Source organism: Podospora pseudoanserina, chromosome 4, assembly GCF_035222485.1.
Source record: "Podospora pseudoanserina strain CBS 124.78 chromosome 4, whole genome shotgun sequence".
Lineage (NCBI taxonomy): Eukaryota > Fungi > Ascomycota > Sordariomycetes > Sordariales > Podosporaceae > Podospora > Podospora pseudoanserina.
This window is the reverse complement of record NC_085923.1, coordinates 1,671,437-1,690,182: the sequence shown is the minus strand read 5'-3', so window position 1 is coordinate 1,690,182 and position 18,746 is coordinate 1,671,437. Positions and strand designations below refer to the sequence as shown.

The 18,746-nt window shown below is 52.1% G+C and overlaps 6 protein-coding genes across 6 annotated transcripts; 5 read left to right on the top strand and 1 right to left on the bottom strand.

Moving 5' to 3' along the window:
• Positions 1–28: 28 nt before the first annotated feature.
• Positions 29–2,436, top strand: QC764_403420 (uncharacterized protein). The gene is made up of 4 exons (XM_062946627.1): positions 29–466; positions 631–691; positions 772–2,219; positions 2,279–2,436. The coding sequence occupies exons 1-4, from the start codon at positions 183–185 to the stop codon at positions 2,385–2,387; spliced, it is 1,902 nt and encodes a 633-aa protein (XP_062800375.1). The 5' UTR covers positions 29–182; the 3' UTR covers positions 2,388–2,436.
• A 340-nt stretch (positions 2,437–2,776) lies between these two features.
• Positions 2,777–4,917, top strand: QC764_403430 (uncharacterized protein). Its single transcript, XM_062946628.1, has 4 exons — positions 2,777–3,836; positions 3,893–3,944; positions 4,022–4,205; positions 4,275–4,917. Exons 1-4 carry the CDS (start codon positions 3,710–3,712, stop codon positions 4,425–4,427), a joined length of 516 nt encoding a protein of 171 aa, XP_062800374.1. The 5' UTR covers positions 2,777–3,709; the 3' UTR covers positions 4,428–4,917.
• Positions 4,918–5,545: 628 nt separating this feature from the next.
• QC764_403440 (uncharacterized protein) lies at positions 5,546–7,348 on the top strand. The gene is made up of 2 exons (XM_062946629.1): positions 5,546–5,746; positions 5,810–7,348. Exons 1-2 carry the CDS (start codon positions 5,679–5,681, stop codon positions 7,122–7,124), a joined length of 1,383 nt encoding a protein of 460 aa, XP_062800373.1. The 5' UTR covers positions 5,546–5,678; the 3' UTR covers positions 7,125–7,348.
• A 91-nt stretch (positions 7,349–7,439) lies between these two features.
• Positions 7,440–9,353, top strand: QC764_0065230 (uncharacterized protein). Its single transcript, XM_062940567.1, has 3 exons — positions 7,440–8,162; positions 8,220–8,972; positions 9,151–9,353. The coding sequence occupies exons 1-3, from the start codon at positions 7,995–7,997 to the stop codon at positions 9,187–9,189; spliced, it is 960 nt and encodes a 319-aa protein (XP_062800372.1). The 5' UTR covers positions 7,440–7,994; the 3' UTR covers positions 9,190–9,353.
• An 8,445-nt stretch (positions 9,354–17,798) lies between these two features.
• Positions 17,799–18,606, top strand: QC764_0065210 (uncharacterized protein; the record flags this gene model as incomplete). The annotated part of the gene is made up of 3 exons (XM_062940565.1): positions 17,799–18,054; positions 18,164–18,360; positions 18,387–18,606. Exons 1-3 carry the CDS (start codon positions 17,974–17,976, stop codon positions 18,604–18,606), a joined length of 498 nt encoding a protein of 165 aa, XP_062800370.1. The 5' UTR covers positions 17,799–17,973.
• On the bottom strand, positions 17,965–18,300 carry QC764_0065220 (uncharacterized protein; the record flags this gene model as incomplete). Its single annotated transcript, XM_062940566.1, has 1 exon — positions 17,965–18,300. The coding sequence occupies one exon, from the start codon at positions 18,298–18,300 to the stop codon at positions 17,965–17,967; it is 336 nt and encodes a 111-aa protein (XP_062800371.1).
• Positions 18,607–18,746: the final 140 nt, after the last annotated feature.

Here is an 18,746-nt window from a genome sequence, read left to right as displayed (position 1 = left end):
CAGAAAGGGGTTTCAAAGGACGGGTCATGCACATGTAGTGCGACGACGGACCTCCGGGCAGCTTCGCGACTCAGGTACGTGCTATCCCGGCATCAAGCTTGCATGTGGCCTTTTCCCACGTCCACCAGGATGCTCTTCTCGCTTCCCTATTGTGAACACCATAAACACAGGTATTGAGCATCATGACCCTTACCGCCCCCAAGCCAGACAACCACTCTGGCACCGAAGCCAAGTCCACTTCGGCCACCCAACACCGCGATTACAGCTCCCTCCCCGACGTCACAACCCACGACCGCACCTCCTTCCCCTACATCCTTTCCAAGAATGTATCCGTCCCCGTGTCCGGCCTGGCCACTGGCCCCGGCCTGATCCGGTGCAACATCTACCGCCCTCACGACTCCGACACGAACCCCGTCCCGGTGTTGGTAACCTACGGCCCATACGGGAAGGATATTTCCTATAGCGAGTGAGTTGCCCCGCACCAGCGTGGTCATGTCGATCGTGATTCCCTATCGGGAAAAAACCACCTGGTATTGTTTCGCTTCGTCAGAGGTGGGATACAACCCGGTCCGGGCCATGACCAAATTCATCCAGGCATGATTCTCGGCTAACCACCCGTACTATCTACAGGTTCAACCCCAAATCCTTCTCCGAAGTCAACCCAGCCCACAAATCCATTCACTCTTGCTGGGTAAGCCTTCTCCCATCCCCCCTCCCCTCTGCCGCCCTTCCTTGATCCCAGCCCCTGATTCACAAACCTCCTTTCCCCAGGAAACCCCCGACCCCTCATTCTGGACCGCCCACTCCTACGCCATCCTCCGCGCGGACGAGCTCGGAACAGGGCAGTCCCCCGGCTTTCTGGATACAATGTCCCGCTCCACCTCGGAAGCCTTCGCCACCCTGATAACCTGGGCCTCGTCCCAGCCCTGGTCCACGGGAAAGGTAGGCTTGCTAGGCGTGTCTTACTACGCCGGCTCCCAATGGCGAGTAGCTGCCCGCCAACCGAAAGGTCTAGCAGCCATTATCCCGTGGGAGGGAATGAGCGATTACTACCGTGACCGGTGCCGGCACGGGGGGATATACAGTGATGGGTTTGTCAGATGGTGGTGGGAGAGGCAGGTTGTTGGTAACCAGTACGGACTCGCGAACAGAAGGGGGGGGAAGACGGTGGATGAAAATGGGGAGAAGGAAAAGGGGGAGTTGGAGAGGGAGAGGAGGGATCAGACGGTTGATAACCGAGAGAACAGGTACCGGGATGAGCGGTACTATCGGGAAAAGGAGTACGATATGGGGGATATTACCGTCCCGGTTTTGAGCGTGGGAAACTGGGGTGGGATTTTGCTGCATTTGAGGGGGAACATACAGGGGTATCTACATGCGGGGAGCGAAAAGAAGTTTTTGAGGATGATCACCGGGAGGCATGACCTGCCGTTTTATTATGATGAGGAGGTGGAGGTGCAGAGGAGCTTTTTGGATGCGTTTCTCAAGGGGGAGGATGGAGGGGGTTGGACTGATGGGAGGAGGGCGAGGGTTGATTTGGTGATACGGAAAGGGGATGCGGGCGTTAATGATGCCCAGCGGGAGAGGGACACGTTTGAGAGGAGAGAGGAGGAGGAGTGGCCGATTGAGAGGACAGAGTATGCGAGGTTTTATCTTTCAGGGGACATGGCCATGGCCAGAATGGACAACTGGGTTCACGAAGGGGTGCAAAAAAAGCTGGGATATCGGGCCTTGGGGACGATTGATGAATCTCAGGGGCTGACGTTCAAGACTGTCCCTTCTGACATGAGTCCAGGGCAAGAGATGGAGATTACAGGGCACATTGTCGCCCATCTCAACGTTTCTGTCTCCCCTGATGTGGGCGGACCAACGCCGTCGGATATCGACTTGTTCCTGACGCTTCGCCATATTGGCAAGGATGGCAAGGAGATCTTTTACACGGGCACGGCGGGCGATCCCGTGCCTTTGACCAAGGGGTGGCTCAGGGTATCACTGAGAAAGGTCAACGAGAAACACCCGAAGCATCAGCCGTGGCTGCCGCATCGGGATTACACCAGCAGGGATGTACTCCCCGTGATTCAAGGCGAGGTCTACGCTGTTGACGTGGAGATGTGGCCGACTTGCGTTGTTCTTCAAGAGGGGGAGAGCTTGGCTTTGGAGGTGGCGTCGGGGGATACCCAGGGGTCTGGGATATTCTTACACGATGATGCTGTGGACAGGTATGGATGGCTTGCTTTTTTGCGGGGCTTGATGACAGCTGATTGCTAATAAGCGGCAGACCTCCGGATATCTTCCAAGGCACAAATTACGTCCATATTTCGAAGCAGTATGCGAACTATCTGCTGTTGCCGGTAATACCCAGAAAAGAGGATGTAGGGCATGTTTGAGTAGGTACCCAGGCTCGTAGATAGTCAGTGAATCGATAATTGTGAAGCAAAAGCGGACCACCTTGCACCCGGAGGTCAATCAATGGCCGGCGTTTGATCCGTTTTATGCACTAAAAGGGGGCCATATGCACTTGGGAACTTTATCCCAGCTCACGACGTCAACAGTGGAGCGAGCTTGACTGCCCGACCTCCTGACACACCTAGACTGCAACGAACTGAAGCATATCGAAGAGGGGGAGAGAGCTTCCCCGCTCTTCGACGGCATTCCTGTTACACAACCACCGGTGCTGTGCCTGAGTTGAGGGGTTGATGCATTGGCACAAGGCCTGATCAATCGGGTAAACAGGACCTTTGATGTCTCCCCTCCCGAGCTTCAGCTTCCCCCTCTTCCCAGCTCTGAGCTTGATGCTGCTGATGAGGCGATGAGCGAGGCTTCCAGGTGGATGCTTCATCAATGCTGTGGCCCCTCGGAGGATCTGGATGTCTTTTTCGTGACATGCCCTGACAGCTGGGATGAACCATGACCAGAGGTGAAGGCCATCCCCGCGAAGGCCAGCCCCACATTGCTGCGCCCCACCTGAACCACGGCTGGCTTTGTGTCGGGTGGGACGGGACCGGGGCAGCTTCGAAGAGCTTCTCATCAGACAAAGGCTCGAAGAGGGGGAGCTGTTAACGGCCATGTCACTCGAGCCCCACAGCCAAAGTTTGGGAGGAGATATCGTCACAACAGACACTTGCAAAAACCGTGCAACTTCTCCCAATGTCTTTCCAAGCGCCTTCTCAATGCCGGATTGTGTTTCTTGTGTTTTGATCTCCAAGTGTGAGGTCGAAACTGGGCATGTCAGCAGTGGGTCTCTGGCCCTGCTACCCCGGATTTTCCCCAGATTCCTTTGAACCTCCCCCCCTGCTGACGGCTGTTAGCGTGCTGCAAGACGCTTGGGCCAGGTACCTTTCCTTGTTCGGACAGCGCTGGGGTGAGCCTGCTGTGTCGTTCCATGATGATGTACTCGTCACGCGATGCTGTGATTTGGCCAACGTGATCACTCGACTGACAATTACCCCGCCCGGTCTGACGAAACAGTCGAGCCAGGCACCATACGAGCAGCAGCAGATCACAGAACAGCTATATACCCCTTGATTTCCCCGCCTGAGCCTGCTCCCGTTCCTCCTCCTCCTCCTCCTCTCTCCCTCTTCTTTCTTTGTCCTCATCGACATCATCCTGCAAAACAACCATCATCAGCAACCTAAAAGGACAATCTAAATCTTGTCCCTACCATCTCCAACAAGCCAGCTAGCTTATCAGCAACACCAAAACCACCAACATGTCCGGCGAACCACTCACCAAGGTCGACTCTGCCGTCCAGGGCCTCGGCACCTCCCCACCCAAGGAGACCAAGCACAGGAGAGCATCCTCCAGCGCTGCTGGTGTGATGAACATCAATGACCTGGGTAGGTTTCCCAAATTTTTTTTGTTTCTGCAAGCCCCTAGCTGACACCAATGGCAGAGGCCCAGGGAATTGAGCTCCAAATTGCAAAGGAAACGCAAAAGACGGGATGGTAAGTGTTGGATCGTTGATGATCTTTGTTGATCAACCCCTCCTTTCCCCGCTTCCTCGGAGCTAACAGCCTCGTAGGAAGATCAACACCTCGCCAAGCACAATAGAGGAGAAGGACGTGCTCAAGAAGCTGCTCACCACCCCCCCAGTCAAGAAGATTGACCTGCACTTCCCATTGGGACTCGAAGTAACGGCGAGGAACCTCAAGGGTGTCACCATCAAGGATGCGCTGGACGCTATCCACAAGCAATTCAAGAAGAGGGTATGTTGTTGACCTTTGTCCATCAGTTAGCTGTTTATCCCCGTAACTAACACGTCTCCCCTGCACCAGGCTGACGACGAGCTCGATGAACCATACCTCAAGGGCTTCGAGTGGGACAAGGAGGAGTCATGGACCAAGCTCATAGTCCACCTGTCCAAGGATGCCGGTGTAGCGCCCGGCGGCGGCTCCAAGAAGAAGAAGAAGCAGGCTGCTGACGAGTAATGAAGAGACACGCCCCCATAGCGCAGTTACTCTCCAACGACGCCGAGAGCATCCTGAAGGTTGCATCTCGAGACTGGGCTATTGCCGCAGACTGCACGCCGCGCACCCTGGGAAAGGGTGGCAGGCGACGGGCGATCTGAAAAATTTGCCTTCTTGGTGTAGTTGGTGGCTATTAGCAGGCCATTGCTATTGTTTTGACTCGATGGTGGCCTTTTGCGGAAGGTGTACCCTTTTTTTTTGACAGGATGGCGAGGGAGGATCACCATGGGACCAGTCCATAGCCTGCTCGTCAATGAAACATGTCACCGAGTTTGTTCTTGTTCCTATTTGTAGTTGACATCTGTGTCTGATGCCTGTGGTTGTGATATCTGTGACTAGAATACTGTGATCTCGATTCAAGTCCGAGTCCTTCGACTGTGATGTCCTGCAACCTCAGCACTGGTGAGTGGTGGCTTTCCAAGACTCACCAAGCCAATGCCATGACTCCAATTGAGCGGTACCTGGATTATCCCCGATCAATGTCATCATATGGGCCGGAGATCTCGGGGTTTGGTGACGTGTGGTGGTGCGGTGGTGCGGTGGTGCGGGACATGTGCGGGGCTGGAGCTCTGGAAGCTGTCGAGAGTGGCCTGACCTGGCCTGAGCTGCTGAAGGTTTGGTGGTGTGGTGCCGGTGTTCATGCCACCAAAAATAACAAACCCCTGCCAAGAGATGAACCGTTTGCATATAGCTCCGGGATGTCGCAACCTTTTCTTCTCTTCATCACTATCACCCCCACACCTGTCTCGATGATGTCTTCTTGGAAGCACAATTGATGGTCGTCAATAGTGGGGACTTTGCTCATGCCGTTGGCAGCGGGTCCGATCCACTCCGCTGAGCAGGGGAGCACGGTCCACTTGTCACACAGAAGCCGAAAGGTCCACTGCGAACGGTGGTTCGCTGTGCCGGCGACGGTTCGAGCGCATATTCTCGGCTAGGGACGGCTCCGAAACGGCTCTGACGACCGCGGAATTGAACTTGAAGCGTTCGTGCCTGCCTTTTTGCTGTGTTCCGATCTGATCTACAGGCCGAACTTTGACGGGAGATGACGCGGTGGGTTTTACGGCGGGGGAGGTATTAATGGGTGTGGTTCGCCCGGCTTTTTTTTGGGGGGGGGGCGAAGGGTGAGGTTGTTTGGTTGTGTTTACTTGACCTAGAGTAAGGAATACCGTTTGTTGCTTGTTACGCGATTGATCAAGAGATATCGACACAATGCCAGTCACAAACTTCTCCATCCCGGAGAAGTACGAGTACCTGGTTGGGTTTGACTCTTATCACCAGTTTGTCTCTCCTTTGCCTCCCGTCATCTCTTGAGATTGGTTGACTGACTTGTGCGTCAACAGAAGCGAAGCCCACCCCTGCGCCCTCCCCCTCGCCCAAAACTCCCCCCAGAAACCACCTCTCGGCTTGTACGCCGAAAAGCTCTCGGGCACAGCCTTCACCGCGCCCCGGAATGAAAACAAGCAGACGTGGCTGTACCGCATCCTGCCTTCGTGCGCTCACCCGCCGTTCGAGCCGGTGACTGCCCATAACGAGGCGGTGGAGACGCAGCATGAGAAGAAGCATTACATCCCTAACCAACTCCGTTGGGACCCTTTTGACCATGACGAGCACGCCGAGCATGATTTTGTCGATGGGTTGAAACTGGTTGCCGGGGCGGGGGATCCAACGCTCAAGCAAGGGATTGGCATTTATGTCTATGCTTGCGGACGGGATATGAAAGAGAAGGAGGCGTATTATTCTGCTGATGGGGACTTGTTGTTGGTTCCGCAGGAGGGGGGGTTAGATGTTAGGACTGAGTTTGGTAGGATGCTGGTTAGGCCGATGGAGATTGCGGTTTTGCCTAGGGGGGTGAAGTACAGGGTCGAGATTGTGGGGGATGGCAAAAAGGCGAGGGGGTACGCGTTGGAGCTGTATCAGGGACATTTCCAACTTCCAGAGCTGGGACCGATTGGATCAAACGGTCTTGCGAATGCGAGGGACTTTCAGGCGCCCAAGGCGGACTTTGAGGAGGATTATGGTGCTACGGCGCAAGAGGGAAAGAATGAGTGGAGGATCAAGGTCAAGTTTAATAATGGGCTCTATGAGACGGTGCAGAGGCATAGTCCGTTTGATGTGGTGGCTTGGCATGGGAACTACTACCCTTTCAAGTATGATCTTGGGAGGTTTAATACCATTGGGACGATTAGCTATGATCATCCCGATCCGAGTATTTTCACCGTGTTGACGGCGCCGAGTGAGAAGGTGGGGACGGCGGTGGCGGACTTTGTGATTTTCCCGCCGAGGTGGTTGGTGGGGGAGGATACTTTTAGGCCGCCGTGGTATCATAGGAATACGATGAGCGAGTTTATGGGCTTGATTCAGGGGGGTTATGATGCGAAGAAGGGCGGGAAAGGGGGGTTTGTACCCGGGGGTGCGAGTTTGCATAATGTTATGAGTGGGCATGGGCCGGATAGGGATAGCTATGAGGGGGCTAGGGAGGCTGAGCTGAAGCCGCAGAAGGTTGGGGAGGGGAGCTGCGCGTTTATGTTTGAGAGCTGTTTGATGGTGGGCGTGACGGAGTGGGGGTTGAGGAGGTGTAGGAAGGTGCAGGGGGGGTATAATAAGCATAGCTGGGAGGGGGTGGAGGTTCATTGGAAGGGGAGGAATAGCCAGTGAATTGGGGAAGAGTAGAAGAGTGTAGAAGAGTGAACAGCAGAAAGTGCTTCTTGATGTGTTTCATCCGTCTTTGCAGCCTCTGCTAACCATGGTCCATGATCAGACTGCCTGGCTTCGCTCCCGTCTTGCCCCTGTGCCAGCTGACTTGTCAGCTCTGGCCGCCTGGCTCTTTAAGTCTGGTCCGCTGACTCCTCAATTCCGCTTCTTCCAGCAATTCCACACTGAGCATTTAACATTCATGAATCCTTGAGCGTACCAGATATTTGGCTCGGCTTTCCTGGTATTTCACTGATGAACGATTTGTCTCTTGCAGGAATACCGTCGACGCCGTCACACTCCAGAATTGCACGAAGATCATGGTTTGAAGACATAGAGGCGGGATCTTGGTTCTTGCTGATAATGTCGCTCATAAGCAGACTGATAACACAATACCCACGCGATCTGCCTTGGCTTCTGGATCTGACGATCGACGAGGCTGCCGAGGGCCTCCAGTCACGGCCGATTCACGACTCTAGGCCTCACCAGAGCGTGCCTGGCGAGAATCGACGAAGCTGCCAAGTTCAAGGCTGTGTTGCAGATCAATCCGGATGCTCTATCGGTGGCCCAGGAACTAGACAATGAGCGGAGGCAATCGAGAAGCAGGGGCTAAACTGAATCAGCGAATCGCCGGTTAGATTCCTCATCGCTGACAATGTCTATCAGGTCCTCTCCACGGTACTCCGATTCTCGTCAAGGATAACATAGTTACGAGCGACAGATTGGACGTATCTGCTGGTTCGTTCGCTCTTTTGGGGGCGAAGCCCTCGGCCGAGTCCTCAGTCATCGGAAAACTGCGAGAGGCCGGAGTTTTGGATCCTAGGCAAGACGAACATGTCTGAGTGGGCCAACCTGAGAGGGTTAAATATCAGTTCTGGATGGAGCCCCCGGGGTGGCCAAACGTCGGCTGCATATTATTCCAATTCTACACCTGAAGGTAGCAGTTCTGCCTCAGCAGTTGCAGCTGCCCTAGGATTGTCGATGGCTGCCATTGGCACGGAGGTCAGTGGCTCCTGTCCGTGCTAGTTATTGCATCAGAACCACTGACATTACCTACAGACGTTTGGCAGTATTCTGGAACCGGCCGAGCTCAACAACGTCATCGGACCGAAACCCAGCCGCGGCCTGATTGTGAACGATGTAACTCTACCTACATCGGCGCGTCAGGACGTCATTGGAACGCTCACTAGAACAGTGAGCGACGCGGCGCACCTGCTTACAACGATGGCAGGTCGAAGCGAGAACGATGAGCGTACCTGGAATATCCCTTTTGCAGTCCCCGACTTCACCACCTATTGCAAAGACACGGATCTGAGTGGGATCACCATAGGTGTCCCGCGCAGCACCTTCACTGTCGACTCTACATCACCCATAATGATATCTTTCGAGTCCGCGCTCGACACCCTACACCGGGCTGGAGCAAAGGTGGTTGACAATGCCGACTTCCCGGATGTCGAGGAGTTCATGAAGCTTAACCAGCAGGTTCGTGGCATTGTACGGGCTTCAGAGTTCAAGAGAGATATAGTTCGATATCTTCAGACCCTCGAGGCCAACCCAAATCACATCCACTCTGCTGAGGACATCATCAGGTTCACAAAGTCTTTTGCGGGCGAGGAGCATCCAGACCGCGATATTAGAAAGTTTTTGTGGACCCAAGCTGAGGGAATCTATGTCAACACCGAGAAGTACAGAGAGATGGTTAGCCAAGGGCAGTTCTACGGGGGCGAAGTGGGGATCCTCGGTGCGATGGAGAAACACGGTCTTGATCTCCTCACTGTCCCTTCTTCAATGGGCATCGCAAACGACTTGGCTGTGAAGAGATGGGATTCCCCGTACTTGAAGTGCCGTTGGGGTTCTATTCTGAGGGCCCGCCGGTTGAACTGGACGAGAATTGGCCGAACCGGATCAGGGTTGCGCCTGGGATTCCGTATGGCATCTACGCTGTCGCTGTTTGAAGTCATCAAGAGGTTGCTGACTTGTGTCTTTGCAGTTATTCATCGGCTCCGATCTCCAAGGCTTTCTCGGATAAGATCCTGATTCGAGTAGTCTATGCATTTAAGCAACCCAGTGGGTGCGTCGGAACGGGCCATTACCGTGGAAGATGCCATCTACCGAGCCTGGGGATGTTTGAGTGATCAATGGTCAAATGTTTGTTACCTAAGGTGCTTTATCTTCAAAAGTCACGGTATTCTCTGGATGGATTGATACGGGAGTATTCTTCTCGTGAACCGATCAAACCAAAGCAACGCTTTCAGCAGTCCCAGCGCCATGCCGCCTCTGGTAGCTGCTTCCAACACAGAAACGAACCCTCTTATGCTTTGCCTAACAGCCAGCTGTTCCGTTCAACCCCCTCCAAAACTGACACCCGGGAAATTTGACGTTTGTCTTCCTTTCTCCATCTATACTGACCATAAACACTACCGCCTGACTGACATGCCGTCTTCCTACCTAATAGCCATACTTCGTTCTCGAATGGCTCTCTGAATAGCCACAACCACGGCTTCCATTCTCACGGCTGCGACTCTCATCCCCCGAGTCTCCTAATAGTCCCGGCTCCCACTCGCACTCTCCGTGCTCCCGCCACTTCTAGGTCAATCAGTGCGAGTCCCAAACTTACATTGAAGGATGAGGAGGGCATCTTCCACATTTTCTTGATTCAGCCCCTGAAACCCCCTTGGTCTTTGCACAAGATTTTCCCAAAAGAAACCTGATATTCGAAAGCCAATTGTCGATAAGGTCTTCCATGTTGAAGTGCACTTTGATCACCGTGATTGAGCAACACCTCAAAGGTACTGCGTGTGCTACCAATAGTCTGGACGACATAAAACATGGGAAAATAGGTCATACCATCTATCTATTATGAGCTGAACTGGTTGTCGATACCGCCCCGTCTCTGGTGAGTAAACAGATTCTTGAGGATACACCCCCTTTATATGCCGATCCATCACCACCACGGTCACATCACTAGTTACAACGACAGCCAGACCAAGCGGCTAAGGTAAGGTATTCAGGTTGCATATATTGTATGAAGGATCTCGCATTGGTCACCCGTCAATCGAAGCGATTTTCATGACGACTGCCACGTACCTAGGTGGATGTTGACAGTGATGTCACCAGGGGGTGTCCCACCGGGTACGTACTCAAATTACTGGGTGCTCAGCCAACTGGGTGAGTGAGAGCATCATCCATTGCCTTTTGCGCGTCCCCAGGCACTGGGACACAATGTACAATATCGGCCTTATGCTCCAGTACCATATTGCCCTGCTGTGGTAGGTATAGGTGGGTAGGTAGCAGGTTTGGTACGAGGAAAACCTTGATCTAGGAGCTCGAAAATGATACCATGTGGAACCTATCTTTCTTTGCTGGACCCCTGCAGCTGCCTTCGTTAGATATGAAACTCGAGCATTAAATCCATCCCTGACTCATACAACGGGCTCAATTAGCGCCTTTGGATGCCTCTCCTTCCCTCACAACACCGAACCTTGGAACGGACAAAACTGGCTTCTATCATCAAACCGGCAGTTGGCGCATGCGCTCTGAATTTGAACGAAACCGCGTGTCCATGACGATACGTTCTGTGAAAGGCCCGAAGCCTCCGCTGCAACGCGTGTATGGTGTCGGGGGCAACTTGCCCGTGGGTTTGCAACACCAGGGCCGTAACGTTGCTTGGTCTCTCCCAGTTGTAAACGACTTACCCGTGAGAGTCTCTGACAACCATGGGCAATAAAAGCTGAGATAAATTGCATACAAGGGATCGATAGTGAACAGCTCGTAAATACGGAAACATGACAGCGGGATAGACCGTCCCCATAGCTGAGATCATATTAGATGTGACTTTTACTTTTCTGAGTTACCCAGCAGCATTCAAGGAGGGAGGAAACCACTTCCAAACTCTATACCAATTGCAAAATTTCGCCGTGGCTGATGTTACCAGACTTTGATGGTTTCACCAGACCTCCCGTAAAAAGTGAACATCCAGACTCTCATTTCGAGAGAAATCCAATGCTGTTTCTGGAAGACATGCTGCCAAAATCTGAGGAAGATTTCTTCCTTATTTCTACATTCACACCCCTAAATCTTCCAATGAACCTGAAGCATATAAGCGCCGAAAGAAATAAAACTCGAAAATAAAACTGGCTGTAGAAAATATAGGTACTTTGGTACATCAAGCTTGTATTTTCAGGCTCTCAGGCGGAATGATGATAAAGCATAACTCTTTGCATATCTGGACATTTACACTCCGATCTTTGAAGCCGAGATCAAGATCATATGTATGCTATCGCAAGGAATGCGTTTTGCTGAGGATTCAGCTGAATGACTGGATGTTTGGATGTCCGTGCATTTATGCTGGACTTGGCTTATCACTGCGGCACACCACCCATAAGTTTCGCAAGGAAGCTGCCTTGAGGTGCAAACTTGGTCAACTTGGTAGTCCTAGGAGGGCCCAGGTGGTCAAAGGCCCCGCTGCCAAGATATTAATTCACTAACAGTGGGCCTCTCACTGACCGGGGGATCAAAAGTCCCGCTGCCAAGATATTAATTCCTTAACAGTGGGCTTCTCAGCAGTCACACGCTGCACGGTGTTGATTACAGTTTCATACTAGTTGTTTGCACTGTGTGGGTCACGCTTTTTACCAGTCACCTGTTTCCTCCTGTTGAAAGACCAACAGCCACGTATCCATAGTATCACGGTTGAAGTGCTTACAATTGGAGTTGAGAAGCTTCAGGGCGGGTAATGTGTTGTTCGATGTTCAATTCAAAGTTTGGTCGGGCCACGCCCAAACCCTGATAACCCAAATAACCCTGTTCTGCCAGTCTCATGATACCCCTGAAATTACCGATCTAACCCCCCAATCGACCAGGTCCGCACGCCAGAACCGGACCCTCTTGCGACAGTACGGTACTCGTGCATCTTCTGGGTTAACCACCTCTGCCACACGATTTCTGGTAGGAATACGACACAACTTAACATACAAGATGAAGTCCAGACATTCCTTGAACAGAAGTATCTTTACTGGCTCGAAGCTCTCAGTCTACTCCGAGCTATGTGTGACAGGGGCTGGAGTTCAGGGCTTGGAACAACATAGGTTCAATCCATTTCAATAATCTTCAGTGGCCTCAAGATCCTTGATGAGGAATCTTTTCATCCCACTGCTCTGCTCTTCTGCTCATGTATTTATCTCTCTCACTGTGGTCCGTGCTTGTGATGACCTTAGGTATCTGCCAAGTCCAGCACATCCCTCCGATTATGAGCCAATGATGCCTTTGCTACTACCGCTTGTAGCCTGTTGCTTGTTTCACTTCCCAACGACTGGCTCAGAGCTCGCAGTTCACTGTGTCGTTGGCTGTGATCCAGGCTGCGGGTGGTTGACGTGTAACACTATGTCGGAGGGTGTCATTGCTATAAGAAAGCTTGAGGGCCTGCTCGTAAGTATAGACTACTAAGACGAGAGAACTTACTAACAGAGATACAGGGGCGAACTCATAACAGGCAGCTAACTACCTTTATCCGTGATGCACACTGGTTCGCTCAGTCCTACGGATGGATAATCGAGCAAGTCCCTCTTCAGGCATACATATCAGCCCTCGTATTTGCACCGGTTGGCAGCCTGGTGAAGAAGAGATTTAGGACGGAAGAACCTAGCTGGATAGTAGAAGCAGACTGGAATGCATTCCTCCAGACGCTGGAAGGCCATAGCGGCTGGGTTTCCTCGGTCGTCTTTTCGGCGGATGGCCAGCGGCTCGCATCCGGTTCAGACGAACGTACCGTCAAGATCTGGGATCCCGCCTCGAGGCAATGCCTCCAGACGCTGAAAGGTCATAGCAGCTCGGTTTTCTCGGTCGTCTTTTTGGCGGAAGGCCAGCGGCTCGCATCCGGTTCAAGCGACGGTACCGTCAAGATCTGGGATCCCGTCTCGGGGCAATGCCTCCAGACGCTGGAAGGCCATAGCGGCTCGGTTTCCTCGGTCGTCTTTTCGGCGGATAATCTAGGGGCACATGGGTATGGGTTAGGTGCAGACGAGACTTGGGTCATTTGTAACGGCCAGAATGTGCTATGGTTACCACCTGAATACCGCCCAACCTGCTCTGCGGTCCAGGGGCGGATGATTAGCTGTTCATCAGGACGAGTTTTTGCTATTGGCTTCTCAAGAGACAAATAATACATTTTCACGTTCTCTCCATTCGTTCTCTTTATTTCTTTTTTCTAGCTTGATACCAGAAGGGCCTGGGAGGATGGGCTAATTTATAGATATTTTCAGAATTCTAGCATCTCCAATTAGTTCTTCAAGAGGCAAATTGATAGTAACATTTTAGTTCTGCTCGGCTCTTCTCGGTTCTGCGGCAGCATGGAATCAGGTGTCTCAGCACGTGAGGGCACCTGTCCTCTATGACTCACCTTTTCACAGCAGACTGAAATCGCCACTCGCACATATTGGATTCTTCAGCACCCTCCCGGGATAGAGTCAGACAACTCTGCAAAGGATCGGCCCAGCGGCGACGAGCCGTAACGCCACCTCCATGGTGCCGCGAGGTTCTGCATGTCAGCCAGTTGCTGGCGCGAAGCTGGCCTAACGGAGCGAGTTGCGGCTGTCCCACGTCAACGATCAACAACGCAGCGAACTGCAAGTCCCGAACCAGTCGTTGGAACGTGAAGCGAGCAAACAAGCCACCGACATAGACAGATGTGTAAATGGCTCATGCATATTTACATGGGATTATCCAGCTTCGCAGATGCCTGAGGCCATGACAATTACGGACCGCTAAAGAGAGATAAACATGCTATCAGAAGAGCAGAGCAATGGGATGAAAGGATTCCTCATCAAGGATCTTGAGGCCACTGAAGATTATTGTAATGAATTGAACCCATGTCGTTCCAAGCCCTGAACTCCAGCCCTTGTCACAGCAGCCTATTCGTAAGACCCTCCCGTTCGTGCCGTACACGGACTGGTTCCTAAACCGGTCATACGTAGAACACCTACCCTTTTGCGCGGGCTACATTATCGAATAAAAATTGACATTGAACAAGAGAGCAGCGGCTAAGCAAACCGAAGAAAACCTCACAGTAGCTCCGGGCAACTTTTGGAATAAAGAGTTAGCATCCAAGATTATCGAAATCGTGCAATCGTGTCACGAACCTGGCATAAGGATGGAGTGGAGAGCAGGGCGCACCACAGCCAATCATTAGCAAGATAAGTGTGGTGGCGACATTATCACGGTGGCACTAATGGGCAGCACCACAATCACTGGTGACAATAGTGGTGTTGTGCATACGCAATCCAGGCTGAGATCTTGCAGATGCACCTCGTTGCAAGGCGAAGAGTTGTTGGTAGGAATGGCTACCCAAATGATTGAATTGTCTGTCTGTTTTTCTTTAAAGCCAGAGAACCTCCATTATATCTGTACATGTTGGTGGCAAATGGTACCATGTCCAGCTGAACTGGCTACGCTAGTTCAGCTCCCCTGAGCTCTATTCAGCTTGGTTGACCCAAACCCCTCACTTCAGCTTGACAAATGGTAATGGTGATAGAAGAAGGTCTGTATACAGAGGAAGTATGTGGTATTAGATAGTCCCGCAGTAAGCAATATAAGTGGAAGCTCAATACAAGTTCAAGTTATTAAGACTGAAACCATTGATCCATCTTTGTTATGTACGTTTTGGCTACACCGAACCGTTGTTCAGAAGCAGCCTTCAACCCAGTATCTGTCACACACTACAAAGCTTTCACCCTTCTACACCATAGAATCAACGATCATACAGTATGTACTACAGTATCCCTTTCAGAGATTCTTATCAGGGGTTCGTCACACTTATTCATATGTTTACTACTGCTGAAAACGACACGCCAATGTTGGGAGGAAGAATGTAAGGAAATAAGGGATGTGACCAGAAAAAAGTCGCGCCCTACCGCCAAAAGATACAAGACAGAGGGCAACCAAACGGAGAGTCGAGAGGGGGAAACGGGCACATGAGAATGAAACTGACCTCAAACTAGAAGACTTGACCGGGAGGCCAAAGTGCAGGGTTCACAAAAGAGGAGGAGGGAGGAACAGTGACTGTCAGCGAAAAACCTAATTGAGATTGATATTTGAAAGCTTTGACAGACAAGGCTGGTCCTCAAAATGAGTATGGATCGGAGCTTATGTCTTAGTGGCCTAGCTTCTAGACTACTGTAGCAAATGAGCTCTCAACATCAACAAGCTCCTCGGAGCTGCGCTTCCGCTTCCGTAGCCGCCCCAAACGCTCCTCCTCATATTGCTTCGCATAGCCGAACTCGTCATTATAGCAGCCATCGTTCTCCAAGGAATCTCTTCCAAAGTAGCCGCTATCACGTGGACTGGGGCTTTCCATTGCTAGTATTTCATCAGCGGCATCGTCGGACCTCGGTGCGCTTCTCTTCCTAGGAGAGCGCGACCTGGCATTCTTCCACATCTGCCTGCACATCTCAGGACTAACCTCTTCGGTCTCCCATTCACCATTCTCGCGACTCCAGAGAAGCAGGCGCCTCGGCACAAACGTCGAGGGGAGGAACATATCGAAGACACGGGGGCTTAAAATGGTCCAGGCAAAACGGGCAAAGAGACACTCTACTGCCACAGTCGTGGGGATGGGGTAAACGGCGCGGTTATGCCAGAGGTTAGGGAGCTGTCCACTTGGCGTCGAGTTGAAGACGTGTAGAACGAGCTGCGGTGGCTTCCGCTCTGCTGTAGCTCCGTCGCGACCTGCATCCGCCTCGCTGCCGTCTCCCACATTTTTTTCCCCAACCTTAGGAACAAAACAAAAATGTCTCTCGTCAAAAACGCGATAGAGATCTGCCCGTAGCGTCAGAAGGTTTGCTGGGCCGTCAATCGGGTTGCTGGAGAACAACTGCGTGGGCGAGTATTGTTGCATCTGGTTTGAAAGCCACCAGTCGTCCTCGCCGGCCGGTAGCAGATGCGCCATCTCAAGGCCGTCGCCGTAGTTGGAGAGTACGCAGCGCCGAGCCACGTCTCCTGCCATACGCGTCGCCGATATATCTGCCGCCCATTTTTGCCACAAGGGTGGCAGGTGATTATGCGGGAATCGCCAGTGTGAGAAACGCGGCACGATGGGATACGGAGGGTCCAGCGGGCCGGGAAGGTGAAAGAAGTATTGCGGCTCGCGCAGGATGCCGTCATCCGGGCGCTCCACACTTACGGCGCCGTCGCGGTTAAGTGAGAAAAACCCATCGCTCCACCGGTTACCGGCAATAAGGCCACAGGCAGCCAGCGCCGTGTCGAAGTCGATACCGCCGACATCGAGTGCGGGCAATGAGAGAAGCACTGCTGCGCTCCCAAGATAGCCGGGGTGGAGAAAGTCGACCTTGTGGGGCCGCTGCGCTGTCGCAGGGCTGTAGTTCGGATGACTTTCGGGCTCGTTTGCAGCGGGACGCAATTGCATCTTGTGTGTTTTGTCACGATATAAATGAGGGGGAAAGAGCTGGCTGGTGGATTGCCAATGAAACACTTCACGGCATTGTTGGGTTGGCCTGTGCTCACTCGGGCAGTTGTCTCGACAACCAAAGCAGGCTCGCAGAGGGTTAGGGTCTGCCTTCCTTCAGCTAGTCATTCAATTTAACAAGAGCAGTAAGGTATACACAGCTACAGCTGAGAACAAAGTAAATTACGACAAAATGAGTTGCGGGGTCCACATGGGGTTTTTTGTGCTTAAATTGCGTGAAGTTGGTTTGTGCACGATACATGACATTGGGTTTTACTTTTATGCTCGGCACCCTTGAAGTTACTATCGGAGATTCCTGACCGAAACAAAATACTAGACACTGCCGCCAGAAGTGGCAGGGGAACTAGAGAACTAGTTTTTAAGCTACTGTGGATTTTACAGTATCTTTTTCTTTGTGGTTGCCAGCACTTGCACCACCGGCATCACTTGCACTTGTACCACCGACATCACTTGCAGTTGGGAACCACAGCGCTCACAGCGAGCCGCAGAGTTTGCTGTCACAGTAGCTGTCAGACATAGTAGGGTTCTGGTCAACCAAGCTGAATAGGAGCTCATGGGAGCTGAAACTGACTTAGCCAGTTCAGCTGGACATGGTACCGTTTGCCACCAACGTTGTCACCACGTATAGATATAATGGAGGTTCTCTGGCTTCGAAGGACAGACAAGGACAAGCAATACAATCACACTGTTGCAACCCCCATGATATTCATTTCTCAATAACTAGAACGAATTAGCTTATGTTTAAAGAGGGCAAGTAAAATAAGAGGGGCATGATGTCACGACCCAAGGGAACTCAGGGTCCAGGGAGTCGAGAGCCAATTCGATGGTTGTTGTTGAGATATGTCGTCGGAAGGCTAATTGTATGCCCTGCCAGGTAGGTCGGAAGCAATTACCTGAAATTAATTCCTTAACAGTGGGCCTCTTATTGACCAGGTAGACAAGGTCCCACTGCCAAGATATTTATTCCTTAACAGTGGGCCTTTCAGTGGTTAGTTCAACAAACTTCAAATGCCGCAGTGCTAATTATTTTCAGATGATGCTGAAAATAACATGAACAGCAAAGGGGGGTGGGGAGGGGGGGGTGCCACTTGTTATTGTGACACCCATAAGCGAGTCCCAAAACGGCAAAACATTTCCCTCGACCGGAAAGAACAAAACCTTCACCGATGAAATCTCTTGATCCTGTATACGTATTAAGTAAGTTCCAACAACGGCAGTAACTTTCTCTTCTCATTCAGAAATCTCTTTCCCTTATCATCACAGTCAGATCTTGACTCGATTGCACCCGCCACCAACACCAAAACATCATTCCTCGCCCCCCTACCCTCAACCAAAATGGACACCCCGGTCAAGACCAAGTTCCTCATCCTCTCTGACACCCACTGCTGCAAACCCACAAAGCACACAATCCCAGACGTACTCATCGACGTCGCCATCCACTGCGGCGACCTCACCGAGAATTCTCGACTCGCCGAACTCACCCACGCCCTCTCCCTCCTCCGCACCATCAACGCCCCCCCTCAAGCTTTTCATCGCCGGCAACCACGACTTCACCCTCGACCCCCTAGCCTTCCTCCCCAAGACCACCTCGAGCCAAGGCGTTTTCCAAGCCCCCGCCGGAACAGCCACCTCCCTCCTTGAACCCGCCTCCTCAGAAAACATTATTTTTCTTGACGAAGGCACTCGTACTCTTGCCCTCGCAAACGGCGCCCTGCTGACGGTGTATGCAAGCCCTTCTCCCCCTCAAGGGACAACTCCAAGGCGTTCACTCACAACCGGAAGAAAGGTCATACATTCAAGATCCCGAAGGAGGTGGATGTGGTGATCACCCACTCCCCACCGCGTGGCATCCTCGGTAAAGACTACAACAGCAAGCAAGCCGGGTGCGACTGCATCTACGATGCCACCGCGACAGCTAAACCAAAGCTGCACTGTTTTGGGCATATACATGAGGGTTGGGGGGGCTGAGGTCATTTCCTGGACTGGGGACAAGTCACCGGTCAAGATTGAAAGTTTATCTACTTTACTTCCACCCAACAACGACCTGCTAGCCGTTACCAAAAAAAAAAAAAAAAAAGAAGAAAAAAAGGAGGGACGGCTGAGGGAGT

Bases quoted from the DNA above. Each gene is read 5' to 3' on its own strand.
- QC764_403440 (XM_062946629.1), top strand. From the start codon at position 5,679: ATGCCAGTCACAAACTTCTCCATCCCGGAGAAGTACGAGTACCTGGTT. The intron at 5,747-5,809 runs GTTTGTCTCTCC...GTGCGTCAACAG, and splicing joins GGGTTTGACTCTTATCACCA to AAGCGAAGCCCACCCCTGCG.
- QC764_403420 (XM_062946627.1), top strand. From the start codon at position 183: ATGACCCTTACCGCCCCCAAGCCAGACAACCACTCTGGCACCGAAGCC. The intron at 692-771 runs GTAAGCCTTCTC...TCCTTTCCCCAG, and splicing joins AATCCATTCACTCTTGCTGG to GAAACCCCCGACCCCTCATT. The intron at 2,220-2,278 runs GTATGGATGGCT...AATAAGCGGCAG, and splicing joins CACGATGATGCTGTGGACAG to ACCTCCGGATATCTTCCAAG.
- QC764_403430 (XM_062946628.1), top strand. From the start codon at position 3,710: ATGTCCGGCGAACCACTCACCAAGGTCGACTCTGCCGTCCAGGGCCTC. The intron at 3,945-4,021 runs GTAAGTGTTGGA...ACAGCCTCGTAG, and splicing joins GAAACGCAAAAGACGGGATG to GAAGATCAACACCTCGCCAA. The intron at 4,206-4,274 runs GTATGTTGTTGA...CCCCTGCACCAG, and splicing joins ACAAGCAATTCAAGAAGAGG to GCTGACGACGAGCTCGATGA.
- QC764_0065230 (XM_062940567.1), top strand. From the start codon at position 7,995: ATGTCTGAGTGGGCCAACCTGAGAGGGTTAAATATCAGTTCTGGATGG. The intron at 8,163-8,219 runs GTCAGTGGCTCC...CATTACCTACAG, and splicing joins TGGCTGCCATTGGCACGGAG to ACGTTTGGCAGTATTCTGGA. The intron at 8,973-9,150 runs GTGAAGAGATGG...GTGTCTTTGCAG, and splicing joins GCATCGCAAACGACTTGGCT to TTATTCATCGGCTCCGATCT.